Genomic DNA, 16561 nt, shown 5'->3' on the forward strand with positions numbered 1-16561 from the left:
TTGCCACGCCCATTAATGTAAACCATTAAATATCAAATTTATCGCCAGGCCTGCCTTGCATGCAAAATTTGGTGACTTTTGGGGAACTATCAAATATGGACCAATCAGATGAAGGGGACGCGCGCTTTTTCGCGTCTAGCGTCGCCACGTTAACACTTTTGAAAGAGAAAAGTAATGCGCGTAGTCGCAGGATGGAGACGCACATTTTGATGTATAACACACCTGGGTTCACGATACAGTTCGGGCCGTATTAATTCTCGAAGTGATGGCTCATATTGCTCCAAAATTACGCGATTAATTCAGAATGTTCAAAATGGCCGACTTCCTGTTCGGTTTCGGCCATGGCCGCAAGAGACTTTTCTTTAAGTAGCGACATGATACAGTTGTGTACCGATTTTCGTTCATGTACGTCACACCGTATTCTGGGGCTTGAGGCACAAAGTTTTTTCGGTCTGAACCAACCAGATGAAGGGTGGGCGCGCTTTTTGGCATCTAGCGTCGCCACGGTAACGCTTTTGAAAGAGAAAAGTAATGCGTGTTGTCGCAGGATGGAGACGCACATTTTGATGTATAACACACTTGGGTGCACGTTACGGTTCGGGCCGTATTAACTGTCGAAGGAATGGCATAAATTGCGCCAAAGTGACACGATTAATTCAAAATGGCCGACTTCCTGTTCGGTTTCGGGCATTACGCCAAGAGACTTTTATTAAGGTTGCGCCATGATACAGGTGTGTACCGATTTTCGTGCATGTACGTCAAACCGTATTGTGGGGCTTGAGTCACAAAGTTTTCCGGGGGGCGCTGTTGAGCCATTTTGCCACGCCCATTAATGTAAACCATTAAATATCAAATTTTTCGCCAGGCCTGACTTGCATGCAAAATTTGGTGACTTTTTGGGCACGTTTAGGGGGGCAAAAAGGCCCTCCTTTCGTCAGAAGAAAAAGAAAAAGAAAAAGAAAAAGAAAAAGAAAAAGAAAAAAAATTCCTACAGATACAATAGGGCCTTCGCACTGAAGGTGCTCGGGCCCTAATAACCAAATAAAAAGGGGGCTGCCAGACAAGTGACCACGGAGAAAACACACAACAAAACAAGTCTATTGCGAATGGAAAAGAGTTAGATATCATGTCCCGCACTGAGCCAGAAAAGGACCCCAGACTCTCTCAAATCTATTTGGCCTGTCCGAGCCATGCAAGCGCAGTCTCTCCATCTGAATAGCTGACAGCATTTCAGTGAGCCATTGGGTATAGGTGGGTTTTTAGCCACGACCATCCCAAGTTGCAGAGCAAGCTGTGTTTCCTGTGGTAGAACAGACGTCTCAGTGGAGCATCCAAAGATGGCCAGTTCCTGGTTGGGCTGAATGAGTCCAGAGTAAGCCTTTGACAGCAGGTCAAATATGGCTAACCAAAAATTGTACAATTTAGGACAGAACCAAAACAGATGCGCTAGTGAACCCTCAGCAACATGGCACTTATCACACATAGGAGACACAGATGGGAAAATATGATTTAGTTTTGTTTTGGAGTAATGCAATCTGTGAAGTACTTTATACTGAATTAAGCTGTAGCGTGAGTTAACAGAACAACAGTGTATCTGAGACAGTGCTTCCTCCCAAAGTTCTGCTGATATTTCAGAGCTTAAATCTTTGGCCCAAGCTTCCCTGATAAAATCGGAAGAAACCGGATTAGTAAAGCAACTTACAAATTTGGACATCAACTTTTTGGAGTCCGGGGGGAGAAGAAGGGTCTCAAGAAAGGGATGGGTGATGGGAGTAGCAACAAAGTGTGTCCAAGACACACGTTCTGATATATGATGCACCTGGGTCCTCCGAAATCTGTAGGAGGAGTAGCGAACCGAAATCTGTCCTGAAAATGAAAAAAAAATAATAATAATGAACACGCAGGATATCAATAGATGCCTCGTGGCTTCGCCCCATGGCACTAATAACTATCACATTCTGTAACAATGAACCTTCCAGCTACAATCATGTCTGCCTCATTCTGCTGCACCTTTCAGTTCTCTAATTGTATATATGTTCATTTGCCTACATTTGTTTACTTACTACATTTGTTTATTTACTTTACTGTTTGCTATTTTTAAATATGAGTACAGCGAGCGAAAAAACCGAAGTCAAATTCCCTGTGGGACAATATTCAAAATTGGCCAATAAAGATGATTCTGATTCTGATTCTAGGACTCTGTGGTGGTGTCGGCCATTTTTTATGGAGTACTGTAGTAGTAGTACTAGCTCTGTCTAGTACTGTAGTAGTAGTACTAGCTCTGTCCTGGACTGTAGTAGTAGTACTAGCTCTGTCCTGTACTACAGTAGTAGTACTAGCTCTGTCTTGTACTGTAGTAGTAGTACTAGCTCTGTCCTGTACTGTAGTAGTAGTAGTAATACTAGCTCTGTCCTGTACTGTAGTAGTAGTACTAGCTCTGTCCTGTACTGTAGTATTAGTACTAGCTCTGTCCTGTACTGTAGTAGTAGTACTAGCTCTGTCCTGTACTGTACTGTAGTAGTACTAGCTCTGTACTGTAGTAGTAGTACTAGCTCTGTCCTGTAGTAGTAGTACTAGCTCTGTCCTGTAATGTAGTAGTAGTACTAGCTCTGTCCTGTACTGTAGTAGTAGTACTAGCTCTGTCCTGTACTGTAGTAGTAGTACTAGCTCTGTCCATCAGCTCCATCAGGACCATGGAGAGCTCCATCAGCACCATGGAGAGATCCATCAGCTCCATCAGGACCATGGAGAGCTCCATCAGCACCATGGAGAGCTCCATCAGCAACATGGAGAGCTCCATCAGCACCATGGAGAGCTCCATCAGCTCAATCGGGACCATGGAGAGCTCCATCAGGACCATGGAGAGCTCCATCAGCTCAATCGGGACCATGGAGAGCTCCATCAGGACCATGGAGAGCTCCATCAGCTCCATCAGGACCATGGAGAGATCCATCAGCACCATGGAGAGCTCCATCAGCTCCATCGGGACCATGGAGAGCTCCATCAGGACCATGGAGAGCTCCATCAGCTCCATCAGGACCATCAGACTGAACATCCAGGCTGATCACCGTAGAAACGGACAATAACACGTGCAATAACTAAATGTGCAATATCTGTCTGAACCTCACACTCATTCTACCTGCTTTTTTTTTCCTTCGCACTATTTTTTATCTCCAACGCAATGTATATATTATATTAGATTATGTCCATAACTTGTAATTATATATATATATTACTTTTTACTTTTGTGCCCCCTTCCCTGCAAGTGTGTGTTAAGTTACTGCTGCTGAAAAACACGTGTTTCCCCATTGAGGGAGAATTAAAGGATAATCTTATTTTATCCAACCATCATCCATCCATCCATCATCCATCCATCCATCCATCCATCCATCCATCCATCCATCCATCATCCATCCATCCATCCATCCATCATCCATCCATCCATCCATCCATCATCCATCCATCATCCATCATCCATCATCCATCATCCATCCATCCATCATCCATCCATCCATCATCCATCATCCATCCATCCATCCATCATCCATCCATCCATCATCCATCCATCCATCCATCCATCATCCATCCATCCATCATCCATCCATCCATCCATCCATCCATCCATCCATCATCCATCATCCATCCATCCATCATCCATCCATCCATCATCCATCCATCCATCCATCATCCATCCATCATCCATCCATCCATCATCCATCCATCATCCATCCATCCATCCATCCATCCATCATCCATCATCCATCATCCATCCATCCATCATCCATCCATCCATCCATCATCCATCCATCCATCCATCCATCCATCCATCATCCATCCATCATCCATCCATCCATCCATCCATCATCCATCCATCCATCCATCCATCCATCCATCCATCCATCCATCCATCATCCATCCATCCATCATCCATCCATCATCCATCCATCCATCCATCCATCCATCCATCATCCATCCATTCATCATCCATCCATCCATCCATCCATCATCCATCATCCATCATCCATCATCCATCCATCCATCATCCATCCATCCATCCATCATCCATCCATCCATCCATCATCCATCATCCATCCATCCATCCATCCATCATCCATCCATCCATCCATCCATCCATCCATCCATCCATCATCCATCCATCCATCCATCATCCATCCATCATCCATCCATCCATCCATCATCCATCCATCCATCATCCATCCATCCATCCATCATCCATCCATCATCCATCCATCATCCATCATCCATCATCCATCATCCATCCATCCATCATCCATCCATCCATCATCCATCCATCCATCCATCATCCATCCATCCATCATCCATCATCCATCATCCATCCATCCATCCATCATCCATCCATCCATCATCCATCCATCCATCCATCCATCATCCATCCATCCATCCATCCATCCATCCATCATCCATCCATCATCCATCATCCATCATCCATCCATCCATCCATCATCCATCCATCCATCATCCATCATCCATCCATCCATCATCCATCCATCCATCATCCATCCATCCATCATCCATCCATCCATCCATCATCCATCCATCCATCCATCATCCATCCATCCATCCATCCATCATCCATCCATCCATCATCCATCCATCCATCATCCATCCATCCATCCATCATCCATCCATCCATCCATCCATCCATCATCCATCCATCATCCATCCATCCATCCATCCATCATCCATCCATCCATCATCCATCCATCCATCATCCATCCATCCATCATCCATCCATCCATCCATCCATCATCCAGGGAGGTACCATGGAGGGAGGTAACTCAAACCAGAGAAAGAGAGGTAACTCTAGCGCGTTTCACAAAGAGAGGTAACTTAAGCTCTCAGTTACCGTAGTAACAGACTCTCTGAATCTAACCTGGTCAGGGATATGAATGAACCTGGAGTTTCTCTGCGTCTCCGCCTCTTTCAGAGCCACACGCACATTTGATTTCCTCATTCATTCAGTCAGAAGGCGAGTTTTGGCGAAGTTCTGCCGTCTGTCACTAAAAACAGAGTCAGTATATATATTAGAAGTCCATTGTCACGAACACGGCATGTCCTTTTGATGAAGACACAATTGATGAATGTGCAGAATTAATGCGCAGAGAATTAAATATTCGTCGGGAGATGGTTATCAGACCGCGTAATACATGTACATTATACATAGTCTCATTACAGGCAAAGCAATATACTGTACTTCTGCTGGTCCTTGGCACAAAAAAGGTTTGGGAACCCCTGCACTGGTTCCCAAACCTTTTTTGCCAGGCCCCCCTTTTGTACATCACAGAATATTCGAGCCCCCCCCCTACGACCCCGACACAGACACAGACACACACACACACACACACACACACACACACACACACACACACACACACAGACATCTTTTGCATTCAAATGCGAGTGCAATTTATTTCATTTATTGAACATATGTGCTAAACAACTGTCCATCTCTGTAAAAATAGATTTTCAACCTAACCAGCTCACAGAGATTGAAACAACATCAATACAAACAACAGCCAAAATCTGAACATTTGCTCTACAACCTGTATTTGGTCTTGATTGAGGCCACTGCAGAAATACATAGGTAGGATGTGGCAAAAGGAAGAAGACTGGCCAGGAATCTCCTGCCTAGCAGTGGCTAATCCTTCTCCACTCCAATCGTAAATACAGCCAGTGTGTTTGACTTAAAGTGCAGCATCAGTGTTGAGTCAGAGGTGACATCAACAAGTTCTTCCTGCTCTGCAGGGCTGAAGTTGTCAGGTGATGTTGCACTGAAGGGATCTCTGATCCAGTCCTATTCTTTGTAATCCTCTGGAAATGTTCCTGAAGAGCAGAGATATGAGCTGTCATGCATGGGATCACTGTGTTTTTCAGCTTGTTGACCTCGATGAATGACTTCAGGTTCTCAAACAAGTCTATATTTCCCTCCTTAACAAGCTGTTCCCACATCTTCAGTTTTCTCGTTTGTATCTGCCAGATGTGGAAGGTGTTTGGGTTCCCTGCATCTGCAGATTTAGTTCATTGAGTTTCAGAAACATGTCACTGAGTTCTGCAAGTTTCCTGATGAACTTCTTATCATTAAACTTGTGAGCAAGATCACAACCCTCTTCCTCCAAAAAGATGCAGATCTCATCCCTGGATAAGGCTTTCCCAGGTGACAGCCATCGGGCCTCACTGTGAAACTAAACAGCTGTGAGGTCGGAGCCCATTTCCTCGCACAGCACAGGAAAAAGCCGGGTTATTATGTAGTTAATTGCGGCAATGACGTCGTTCATTACGTCGTTCATGTCGGGGCTCAGCTGTTTAGATGCAGCACCTCTCCATGTATCATGCAGTGCATTCACTGCTCGTTGGGCGTGTTGTCTTCCTAAAATAAGTCACTGTCATGAAACTCGGTTTGTGGTATTTACTGAACCAGCTTGCAACATACACGTCTTATATCCGTTTTCAGACTTCTTCTTCTAACATCGTTTACCTGTAACAGTACGCCCCCTACTGGTGGGACTATTAGGTACTGCAGCATATGTGTTACTGTTGTTATCTCCAAATAACTAAATGTAAGAACAAGGAATATAACCACAGGAACAAATGCAAACACAGGGTCTGCTGCGATACCATAGGAGGAGGCGCTAAATGAGCTTGCAGCTCCTTGTTTCCCAGCCGTGGCCTAAGCCCCGTCTGTGCAGATTCCCACACAGTTCCCCCATTTCAGATCGGCATCTTTCAAATAAGTGTCAATGATTTTAAACATTTCATCTGCCGTGTCTCTGCTGTTGATTTGTTTGCAAAATAATTAATCCTCCTTCATGTCTGCATCAATGAATCTGACATATGTGATCAGTAAACACTCCTTGTTCCAGAGGCTTCATCCATCCTAGAGAGAAGTGGCTCTCGTACCTTCTCATTAAGTTGCTCCTCCATGTTCATATCATCAATGTGCCTGGCGATGGTATTGTTGGACAGAGGAATGGCCTTTAGTTTGCTGGCTGATGCTTCATTAATCATTGTTGAAACTATATCAAGAGCAGCGGGAAGTATTAATTCATCCACAATAGTGTGCAGCTTTTACATTGAGCAACTCTGTATGCAACTTTATATGAAGCGAGTTGAGCATTGGAGGCTCGGACTTTTGTGAAGCGACTCTGTTGTTCACGACAATTAATAAGCTTTTTACTGAAGAAAATCCACTGGCTTGTCTTTGTGCTCAGGATGTATCGTCTCCAAGTGACGTTTTAACTTGGTCGGCTCAAACTGTCACTAGCTAATATTTTAACCGGCTAATATTTTCAAACACACGACACATGTGGTCTCTCCTCATCACCCACCGTTGTACCGGTGAAACCAAAGGCAGGATATGCCTCGTCATGTTTACCTTTCTTTCCTTTGGTAGTTGACACATTCTGTGAAGATTCATCCTTTACGTTTACTGGACGAGAGTCCTGTCACAAATGTATCCATTGTTTCACTAGCGGTGCTGAAGTTAGCCTGGTCTACCTTCCTGTAGCGGCCGGTAGTTGTGGAGCTGAAGCAGCAGGTCCTGGTTAGATTCCTGAAGCAGCAGGTCCTGGTTAGATTCCTGAAGGTCCTGGTTAGATTCTTGAAGGTCCTGGTTAGATTCCTGAAGATCCTGGTTAGATTCCTGAAGGTCCTGGTTAGATTCCTGAAGGTCCTGGTTAGATTCCTGAAGGTCCTGGTTAGATTCCTGAAGGTCCTGGTTAGATTCCTGAAGGTCCTGGTTAGATTCCTGAAGGTCCTGGTTAGATTCCTGAAGGTCCTGGTTAGATTCCTGAAGGTCCTGGTTAGATTCCTGAAGGTCCTGGTTAGATTCCTGAAGGTCCTGGTTAGATTCCTGAAGGTCCTGGTTAGATTCCTGAAGGTCCTGGTTAGATTCCTGAAGGTCCTGGTTAGATTCCTGAAGGTCCTGGTTAGATTCCTGAAGCAGCAGGTCCTGGTTAGATTCCTGAAGGTCCTGGTTAGATTCCCACCGGCCAGACCACTTCATGTCATTCCCCGTCTCTCTTCCTCCTATTTCCTGTCTCTCTCTCTCTGCACATACTGTATTAAAGGCAAAATCTTAAAGAAATAAAAAAAAATATTTAAAAAAACAGATGAGCGGAAGAAAATGGATGGATAGATGGATGTGAAGTCAAATATAAAAACATTTAGAGACAGAATCAAGAATAGAACAAGAATAACAAGATAAAAACCTAATTTATTATCAAACATCAACAATCCAGTAAATTATTTAATGTTAAATGAGAAAAAGATGAAATAAAAATAGAATAAACCAAAAAACGAAACAAGAGCCAGAATCTTCCAGCACTACGAGCTGGACCAGGACCAGGACTCAGACCTGGACCAGGACCAGGACCAGGACTCAGACCTGGACCAGGACCAGGACCTGGACCAGGACCAGGACCAGGACCAGGACTCAGACCTGGACCAGGACCAGGACTCAGACCTGGACCAGGACCAGGACCAGGACTCAGACCAGGACCAGGACCAGGACCTGGACCAGGACCAGGACCAGGACCAGGACTCAGACCTGGACCAGACCAGGACCAGGACCAGGACCAGGATCAGGACTCAGACCTGGACCAGGACCAGGACCAGGACCAGGACTCAGACCAGGACCAGGACCAGGACCAGGACCAGGACCAGGACCTGAACCAGGACCAGGACCAGGACCAGGACCAGGACTCAGACCTGGACCAGGACCAGGACTTAGACCTGGACCAGGACCCGGACTTAGACCTGGACCAGGACCCGGACTTAGATCTGGACCAGGACCAGGACCAGGACCAGGACTCAGACCAGGACCAGGACTCATCATCATCATCATCATCATCATCATCATCACCATCATCATCATCATCATCATGGAGACACTGAGGAACCAGAACCAGAGTCCAAGTCCAGGATCCAACAGAGACAGTTTCTCTGACCGGAGACTCTGGAGACTAAACTGGACACAGAGACACTGAGGAACCAGGACTGAACCCAAACTGGAATCCAAATCCAGCACAGAGAGGTTCAGTGAAGCTGGTGTTGAAGGTGTGGAGGTGGATCAGTCTGTCAGAGACGACGTCATAGAAGGACAGAGTTCCAGCAGGAACGTCCACGTACACTGCTACTCTGCCAGAGACTGGAGATGAATATGAGGAGGTGACGGATGTTCCTCTGTCATTGTGATGGACATGGTACAGACCACCTGGAAAACAGTCCAGCCTCCAGGAATGATCGTTCCTTCCAAACTCACAGTGACCAGACCATCCTTTCCTGCTGATTCTTCTGTAACTCACTGATACATTAACAGTTCCGCTCCACTGGACCTCCCAGTAACAGCGACCCGTCAGAACTTCTCTACACAGCAGCTGAAACCAGACATCAAACCTGTCTGGATGATCAGGATATGACTGATCCTCCTCCACTAACATCATCTTCCTGTTGTTGTCAGACAGTTTGATCTTGTTGTTGACTGTGTTTGTGTCGACGGTGAGTTGACAGGAATCTGATGGAGAGAACAAACAAGCAGCTGCAGTTGTTATTGATCAGTTATTGATCACTGATGGACTCATGAACGAGTGAAGATGGTTGAATAAAAACAGACTTACACTTCCTCAGACCTGGTGTCAGCCATCGTTGTCCAGCAGGCTCCACCCTGGAAGGAGGAGGAGGGTCAGACCAGCTCAGTCTCTCTCAGAGGAAGCAGAGATGTCAGATCCCCCCCCCCCCCCATCACCTGTTGGACACTCCTGTATCCACTACACCCCCCCCCCCATCACCTGTTGGACACTCCCGTATCCACTACACCCCCCCCCCATCACCTGTTGGACACTCCCGTATCCACTACACCCCCCCCATCACCTGTTGGACACTCCCATATCCACTACACCCCCCCCCCCCCCCCCCCATCACCTGTTGGACACTCCTGTATCCACTACACCCCCCATCACCTGTTGGACACTCCTGTATCCACTACACCCCCCCCCCCCCCCCCCCCCATCACCTGTTGGACACTCCCGTATCCACTACACCCCCCCCCCCCCCATCACCTGTTGGACACTCCCGTATCCACTACATCCCCTCACAGCCCGGAGCAACCACCTGAGGTGGAGGAAAACCCCACACCTGTGCCACCATGACTACCAATAAGTTATAGGCAAAACGATATTTATTCACTTATAAAGATGAATTAACAAATTATGGTGCGTGTTAGTCTGTAGAGTCAGTATAAAAGTTACAGTTTTTATCGGCCAGATTGGGATGCTCATGGCATATTTTGCACCTAGGGTTGCCAACTTTCAGAAATAGAAATAAAGGACGCCCCGATTTCAGCAGCGCAGGAGCCAAAAAAAAGCCCCAAAACTTCTAAACTGCATAAAAATGTGTTTATTTTATATGAAAAAACGTGTTCTTTAATAGCATTGAACTTGCATGACTGTACAGACAGCCAACCATATATCAGCTGAAATAGCCTCCTATGCTATGTATGTCCACATCAGCCAACGTGTAGAATATTGCTTCAGGTGAAGAATAGGGTGTAAAAGTTAACTTATTTCAATAATTCAACTAGAATATGGTGTAAAAGTTAATTTATTTCAATAATTCAACTAGAATATGGTATAAAAGTTAATTTATTTCAATAATTCAACTAGAATTTGGTGTAAAAGTTAATTTATTTCAATAATTCAACTAGAATTTGGTGTAAAAGTTAACTTATTTCAATAATTCAACTAGAATATGATGTAAAAGTTAATTTATTTCAATAATTCAACTAGAATATGGTATAAAAGTTAATCTATTTCAATAATTCAACTTAAAAGGTGAAACTAATATATTACCTAGTCTTATTACATGCAAAGCAAGATATGTTGAACCTTTATTTGTTATAATTTTGATGATGGAATTGTTTATTGATTTCATAAAATATTCTCTAATTTACTTTTTATTTGGAGTTTTCATAAACTGTGAGCAATAATCAGAGAGCAGCGTATTGCTGGTGCAGTAAACTGCTGCATGCAGTGACGGACACTGGCTGATTTATGGTTCCGCGTTGCACCAACGCAGAGCTTACGGGGTAGGATTCGCGTGAACGTAAGGTACGCGTCGCCGCGTAACATCATGCAGCCACTTCTCGGCGAACACACGTTTTCTGTTCGATTCGGGTAGTGGTTTAGTTTGGCGTCTCTTTGTAGTTGGTGGTGGTGGAACGCCAAAATAATTATTTAATGGCGCTTGCTTCTTGGACATTTTGACGAGACGTGTCGGGGTTTGTTCAGTAAAGCTGATCCTTCCATCTCTTCCTGCCCAACCCACCGCCGCAACGAGCATGGAGGGGGAGTAAGGACGCGCTGTGATTGGCCAGTACCAACTTTGAGTGGCAGTTCTGGGGAAAAGCTCTCCCAATAGATTTTTTCATATTAGTATTCTGGTCTGGCCACAACCAATAATATGAGCCCCAGCTGTTGGTACGCAAAAGCGCTTCGCAGCACAAGATTGACAGCGCACTGTGGATTTTGATGGCGCATGCGCTCTGGCGGCCCACTTATGTGCAGCCCTGTGCATAATGCAAACCTGAAATTTACTTTTAGTTCAGTTTGTGGAAAATGGTTGGCCTGGCTTTCTCTTTAAAACTTAAACAGTTATAAAGCATTACAAACTGTAACAACATTACAAACGTACAATATTGTTTTGTATTTTGTGTCTTTCAAATAAAAGACAATTTTTTCCAGTCATATGGTCCTCATTCAAGGTTGTTGAAAAAATACTGCTATAATATTGTATCGTTATCGAGACCTCAATCTCATGTATCGTACCGTATCGTAAGATTAGTGTATCGTCACAACCCTAGTCCTACCTGAGTGTGTCCTACCTGAGAGTGTCCTACCTGAGTGTGTCCTACCTGAGAGTGTCCTACCTGAGAGTGTCCTACCTGAGAGTGTCCAGTCTCCAGCAGGGATCATCCAGTCTAGACAGAAGCTTCCCTGCTGACTCCCCTGGATGGTTGTAGCTCAGGTCTAGCTCTCTCAGGTGGGAGGGGTTGGAGGTCAGAGCTGAGACCAGAGAAGAACTTCCTTCCTCTGAGATCAGACAGCCTGACAGCCTGCAGACACACATCACAGGTCTGCTGCATGTTCTCTGCTCAAGTGTCCTGCTGCAGACACGTTTAGCAGCAGGTTCTCTGGACCTGGAGAAGACTTGAATGAATCCTGACCTGAGAGACTCCAGTTTACAGTGTGGACTCTCCAGTCCAGGACACAGCTGCTCCAGTCCAGAATCCTGCAGGTCGTTGTTGCTCAGGTCCAGTTCTGTCAGACTGGAGGACTGAGAGCTGAGAACTGAGGACAGAAGTGGACAGATGTTCCCTGAGAGGTGACAGCCACTCAGTCTGCAGACGGAAGAAAATAACAACAACCAGGTTATTTCACTGTTGTGGAAGAAAATGTAGTTGTGTCTCCAACTGTTCTGCTGGTCTTCAGTAAAGTTTGTGTTAAATCACATTTCAGCAACAAACAACTCAAGCTGCTTCACAGGATAAAAACGTGAAAAGTAAAGAGGAAAAAATAAAAATCAAGAGTTTAGTGCAGTTGGCAGAATAAATAAAAGGTGGAATTTTCTACTACAATTTAGTCCTGAAATTAACAGCTTAAATCTGAATCCAGATGGCTTTAATAATCCAATAAAGGCAGCTGTAAATAGAGGTGTAATCTGGATTTAAAAGAACTGAGGGTTGAACCTCCAACGTTCCTGCAGGTTTCTGGAAGGTTGTTCCAGGTCTGTGGAGAATAGAAGCTGAATGCTGCCCCCACCCCCAGTAAAAACAGAAATGACAGTGTTTCCTTGTCAGAGTTCATGCTTGTGTGTGATTTCAGGTCCAATGTGTCATTAAAGTCTCTGGAAATGAAAGAACCAGCGTAACCTCACTCATGTGAGGTTGTGCTGAAAAAAAGACCCAAACAAGTGAAGAAAACATGAAATCTGGAGGTAAAACCAGACGTAGTCAGAAACTAGAGGTCCAACATGTGTCTGTTGGTACTTACAGAACTTTCTTGGAGGCTTTGACCACCGGCAGCAGCCTCCGTAGAGCCTCCTCTGAAGCTGAGAACTTCTTCAGGTCAAACACCTCCAGATCTTCTTCTGATGACAGTAAGATGAAGACCAGAGCCGACCACTGAGCAGGAGACAGTTCATCTGTGGAGAGAGGTCCAGACCTCAGGGACTCTTGGACCTCCTCCACCAGAGACTGATCGTTCAGTTCATTCAGACAGTGGAACAGGTTGATGCTTCTCTCTGCAGACAGATCCCCACTGATCTTCTTCTTGATGTATTTGATAGTTTCCTGATTGTTCTGTGAACTTCTTTGTTTTGGTTTCATCAGACCTCGTAGGAGGTTCTGATTGGTCTCCAGTGAAAGACCCAGGAGGAAGCGCAGGAACAAGTCCAGGTGTCCGTTGGGACTCTCTAAGGCCTTGTCCACAACTGTCGGATAGAAACCGGTTGAAGAACGGTGAGTTGTTCGTTGATCTCCCAGCAGGTTGACTCCAGAGTTGATTAAGGTCTGATGGACATGAAGAGCAGCCAGAAACTCCTGGACACTCAGATGGATGAAGCAGAAGACCTGGTCCTGGTACAGGCCGCTCTCCTCTCTAAAGATCTGGGTGAACACTCCTGAGTACACTGAAGCCTCTCTGACATCGATGCCACACTCTCTCAGGTCTGGTTCATAGAAGATCAGGTTTCCTTTCTGCAGCTGCTCAAAAGCCAGTTTTCCCAGAGACTCCACCATCTTCCTGCTCTCTGGACTCCAGTGTGGATCCGTCTCAGCTCCTCCGTCATACTTGACCTTCTTCAGTTTGGCCTGGACCACCAGGAAGTGGATGTACATCTCAGTCAGGGTCTTGGGCAGCTCTCCTCCCTCTCTGGTTTCCAGGACGTTCTCCAGGACGTTATCCAGGACCGTAGCAGTGATCCAGCAGAAGACTGGGATGTGGCACATGATGTGGAGGCTCCGTGATGTCTTGATGTGGGAGATGATCCTGCTGGTCTGCTCCTCTTCTCTGAACCTCTTCCTGAAGTATTCCTCCTTCTGTGGGTCAGTGAACCCTCTGACTTCTGTCACCATGTCAACACAGTCAGGAGGGATCTGATTGGCTGCTGCGGGTCGTGTGGTGATCCAGAGACGAGCAGAAGGAAGCAGGTTCCCCCTGATGAGGTTTGTCAGAAGCACATCCACTGAAGTGGACCTTCTGGGGTCACTGAGGATTGTAGAGTTGTGGAAGTCCAGAGGAAGTCGACACTCATCCAGACCGTCAAAGATGAACACGACCTGGACCTCTTCAAAGCTGCAGATTCCTTTGGTTTCTGAGAAGAACAGATGAACTAGTTCCACCAAGCTGAACTTCTCCTCTCTCAGCACATTCAGCTCTCTGAAGGTGAATGGAAGCAGGAACTGGATGTCCTGGTTGGTTCTGCCTTCAGCCCAGTCCAGACTGAACTTCTGTGTTAGGACTGTTTTCCCGATGCCGGCCACTCCCTTCGTCATCACCGTTCTGATTGGTCCTCCTCTTCCAGGTGGGGGTTTAAAGATGTCTTCCTGTCTGATGGCTGTTTCTGCTCCGTCTGGTTTCCTGGAAGCTGCTTCAATCTGTCTGACTTCATGTTCATCGTTGACCTCTCCGGTCCCTCCCTCTGTGATGTAGAGCTCCGTGTAGATCTGCTCCAGAAGGGTTTTATTTCCTGCTTTAATGATCCCCTCAGACACATGCTGGTGCTTCTTCTGCAGCTGAACTTTGAGTTTGGATTGACAAACGGCAGCGACGGTATCTAAATAAAAATGAAATAAAGAAAACCATTTACAGCCTGTCCTAACTGCATGCGAGCGTCCGACTATCGCGTCACACTGCGTGGCATCGGACGCTCTCTGTCCACACTGAAAGCGTTATGGGCTCCCACATTATTTTGATTGACAGCTGAAACACGCTTTTTAAAAGGCTGATTTATGGTTCCGCGTTACACCAACGCAGACCTTACGCCGTAAGCTACGCCCTCGATTTTACGCGGAACCATAAATCAGCTTTTATTCACCGCACTACCCGCCCGTGCGGTCCTGAATGAAACTCCCAAAATAACTCCTAAAAGAGTAAAGAGACAAGTAAAAGATGGGTGAGTACTTGTAATCTTCCTACGTTTGTACTTTCTAAACAGAAAACAAGCTTGATATTGTGATATTTAAATGTATTTAAATGTTCTTCTATTTTCTTCCTGCTACAAAAACCTCAATAAAGTGTAAGAAAGAAATATTATCCGATTATTATATTATTATTATATATTATCTTATTATTATATCTTATTATCTTATCAGAACCTTCCAGCTGAGGAGTATTGAAGTGTTTTCCTCCCAAAAACCCCTCCAATCAATCAGAGGAACAAGAACAGTGTTTCCTCTACGATTCATTTGAGACACATAATGTTTGTTTTGTGTTTGCTGTAACTGAATATTGAATCCACACGGTTCAACTCTTTAGAATAAAACTTTAATTTACTGGGATATTAATGACCCTATTAATGAGATGTTGCTAAAAGAAGATGAGCTGAGTTCCTCCACCTTCCAGTGGGTTTAATGTTGTGTCTGATCTGTGAATGTTGGTCATCTACTGAGACATTGGGTGTGGTTTATCCAGCAGCTCAGATGTTCAGAGAAACGTCTTACTGCTCTGCACGAGGTCGGCCAGCTTCTCCTGCTTCCTCCTCCTCAAGAACTTCACTGTGATCTTCATGAATGTCTCTCTGATGCTCTTCTGCTCTTCATCTTCATCCTCCTCCAGACTCTCTGAGGATTCTGGGTAATCTGGACTCAGAACCTTCTGGATCTTCTTCAGCTCGTCCTTCACAAACATGACGATGTCGTCCTCCAGCAGCTGGAACAGAAGACCACATGAAGGACACAATCACACTGAAACCACGGAGACAAACATCAGGTCCATGATGGACAGACTGACAGTCCACTGGTCTCCAGAGACCAGCATGGAGACAAACATCAGGTCCATGATGGACAGACTGACAGTCCACTGGTCTCCAGAGACCAGCATGGAGACAAACATCAGAACCATGTTGGACAGACTGACAGTCCACTGGTCTCCAGAGACCAGCATGGAGACAAACATCAGGTCCATGATGGACAGACTGACAGTCCACTGGTCTCCAGAGACCAGCATGGAGACAAACATCAGGTCCATGATGGACAGACTGACAGTCCACTGGTCTCGAGAGACCAGCATGGAGACAAACATCAGGTCCATGTTGGACAGACTGACAGTCCACTGGTCTCCAGAGACCAGCATGGAGACAAACATCAGGTCCATGATGGACAGACTGACAGTCCACTGGTCTCCAGAGACCAACATGGAGACAAACATCAGGTCCATGATGGACAGACTGACAGGCCACTGGTCTCCAGAGACCAGCATGGAGACAAACATCAGGTCCATGATGGACAGACTGACAGTCCACTGGTCTC

At 45.6% G+C, this 16561-nt stretch overlaps 1 protein-coding gene across 1 annotated transcript in view; it reads right to left on the minus strand.

The window, feature by feature from the left end:
• Nucleotides 1–8234: 8234 nt before the first annotated feature.
• Nucleotides 8235–16561, minus strand: part of LOC133418390 (NACHT, LRR and PYD domains-containing protein 4-like) — a 398000-nt gene continuing 389673 nt past the window's right edge. The window contains exons 6-11 of the mRNA XM_061707035.1: nucleotides 15755–15962; nucleotides 13086–14868; nucleotides 12260–12433; nucleotides 11978–12148; nucleotides 9657–9703; nucleotides 8235–9553 (exon numbers count right to left, since the gene is read on the minus strand). Of these exons, the coding sequence (XP_061563019.1) occupies nucleotides 9003–9553; nucleotides 9657–9703; nucleotides 11978–12148; nucleotides 12260–12433; nucleotides 13086–14868; nucleotides 15755–15962 (2934 nt within the window). The 3' untranslated portion in view covers nucleotides 8235–9002. The remainder of the gene's footprint in view (nucleotides 9554–9656; nucleotides 9704–11977; nucleotides 12149–12259; nucleotides 12434–13085; nucleotides 14869–15754; nucleotides 15963–16561) is intronic.

This window comes from Cololabis saira, chromosome 2 (assembly GCF_033807715.1).
Source record: "Cololabis saira isolate AMF1-May2022 chromosome 2, fColSai1.1, whole genome shotgun sequence".
Lineage (NCBI taxonomy): Eukaryota > Metazoa > Chordata > Actinopteri > Beloniformes > Belonidae > Cololabis > Cololabis saira.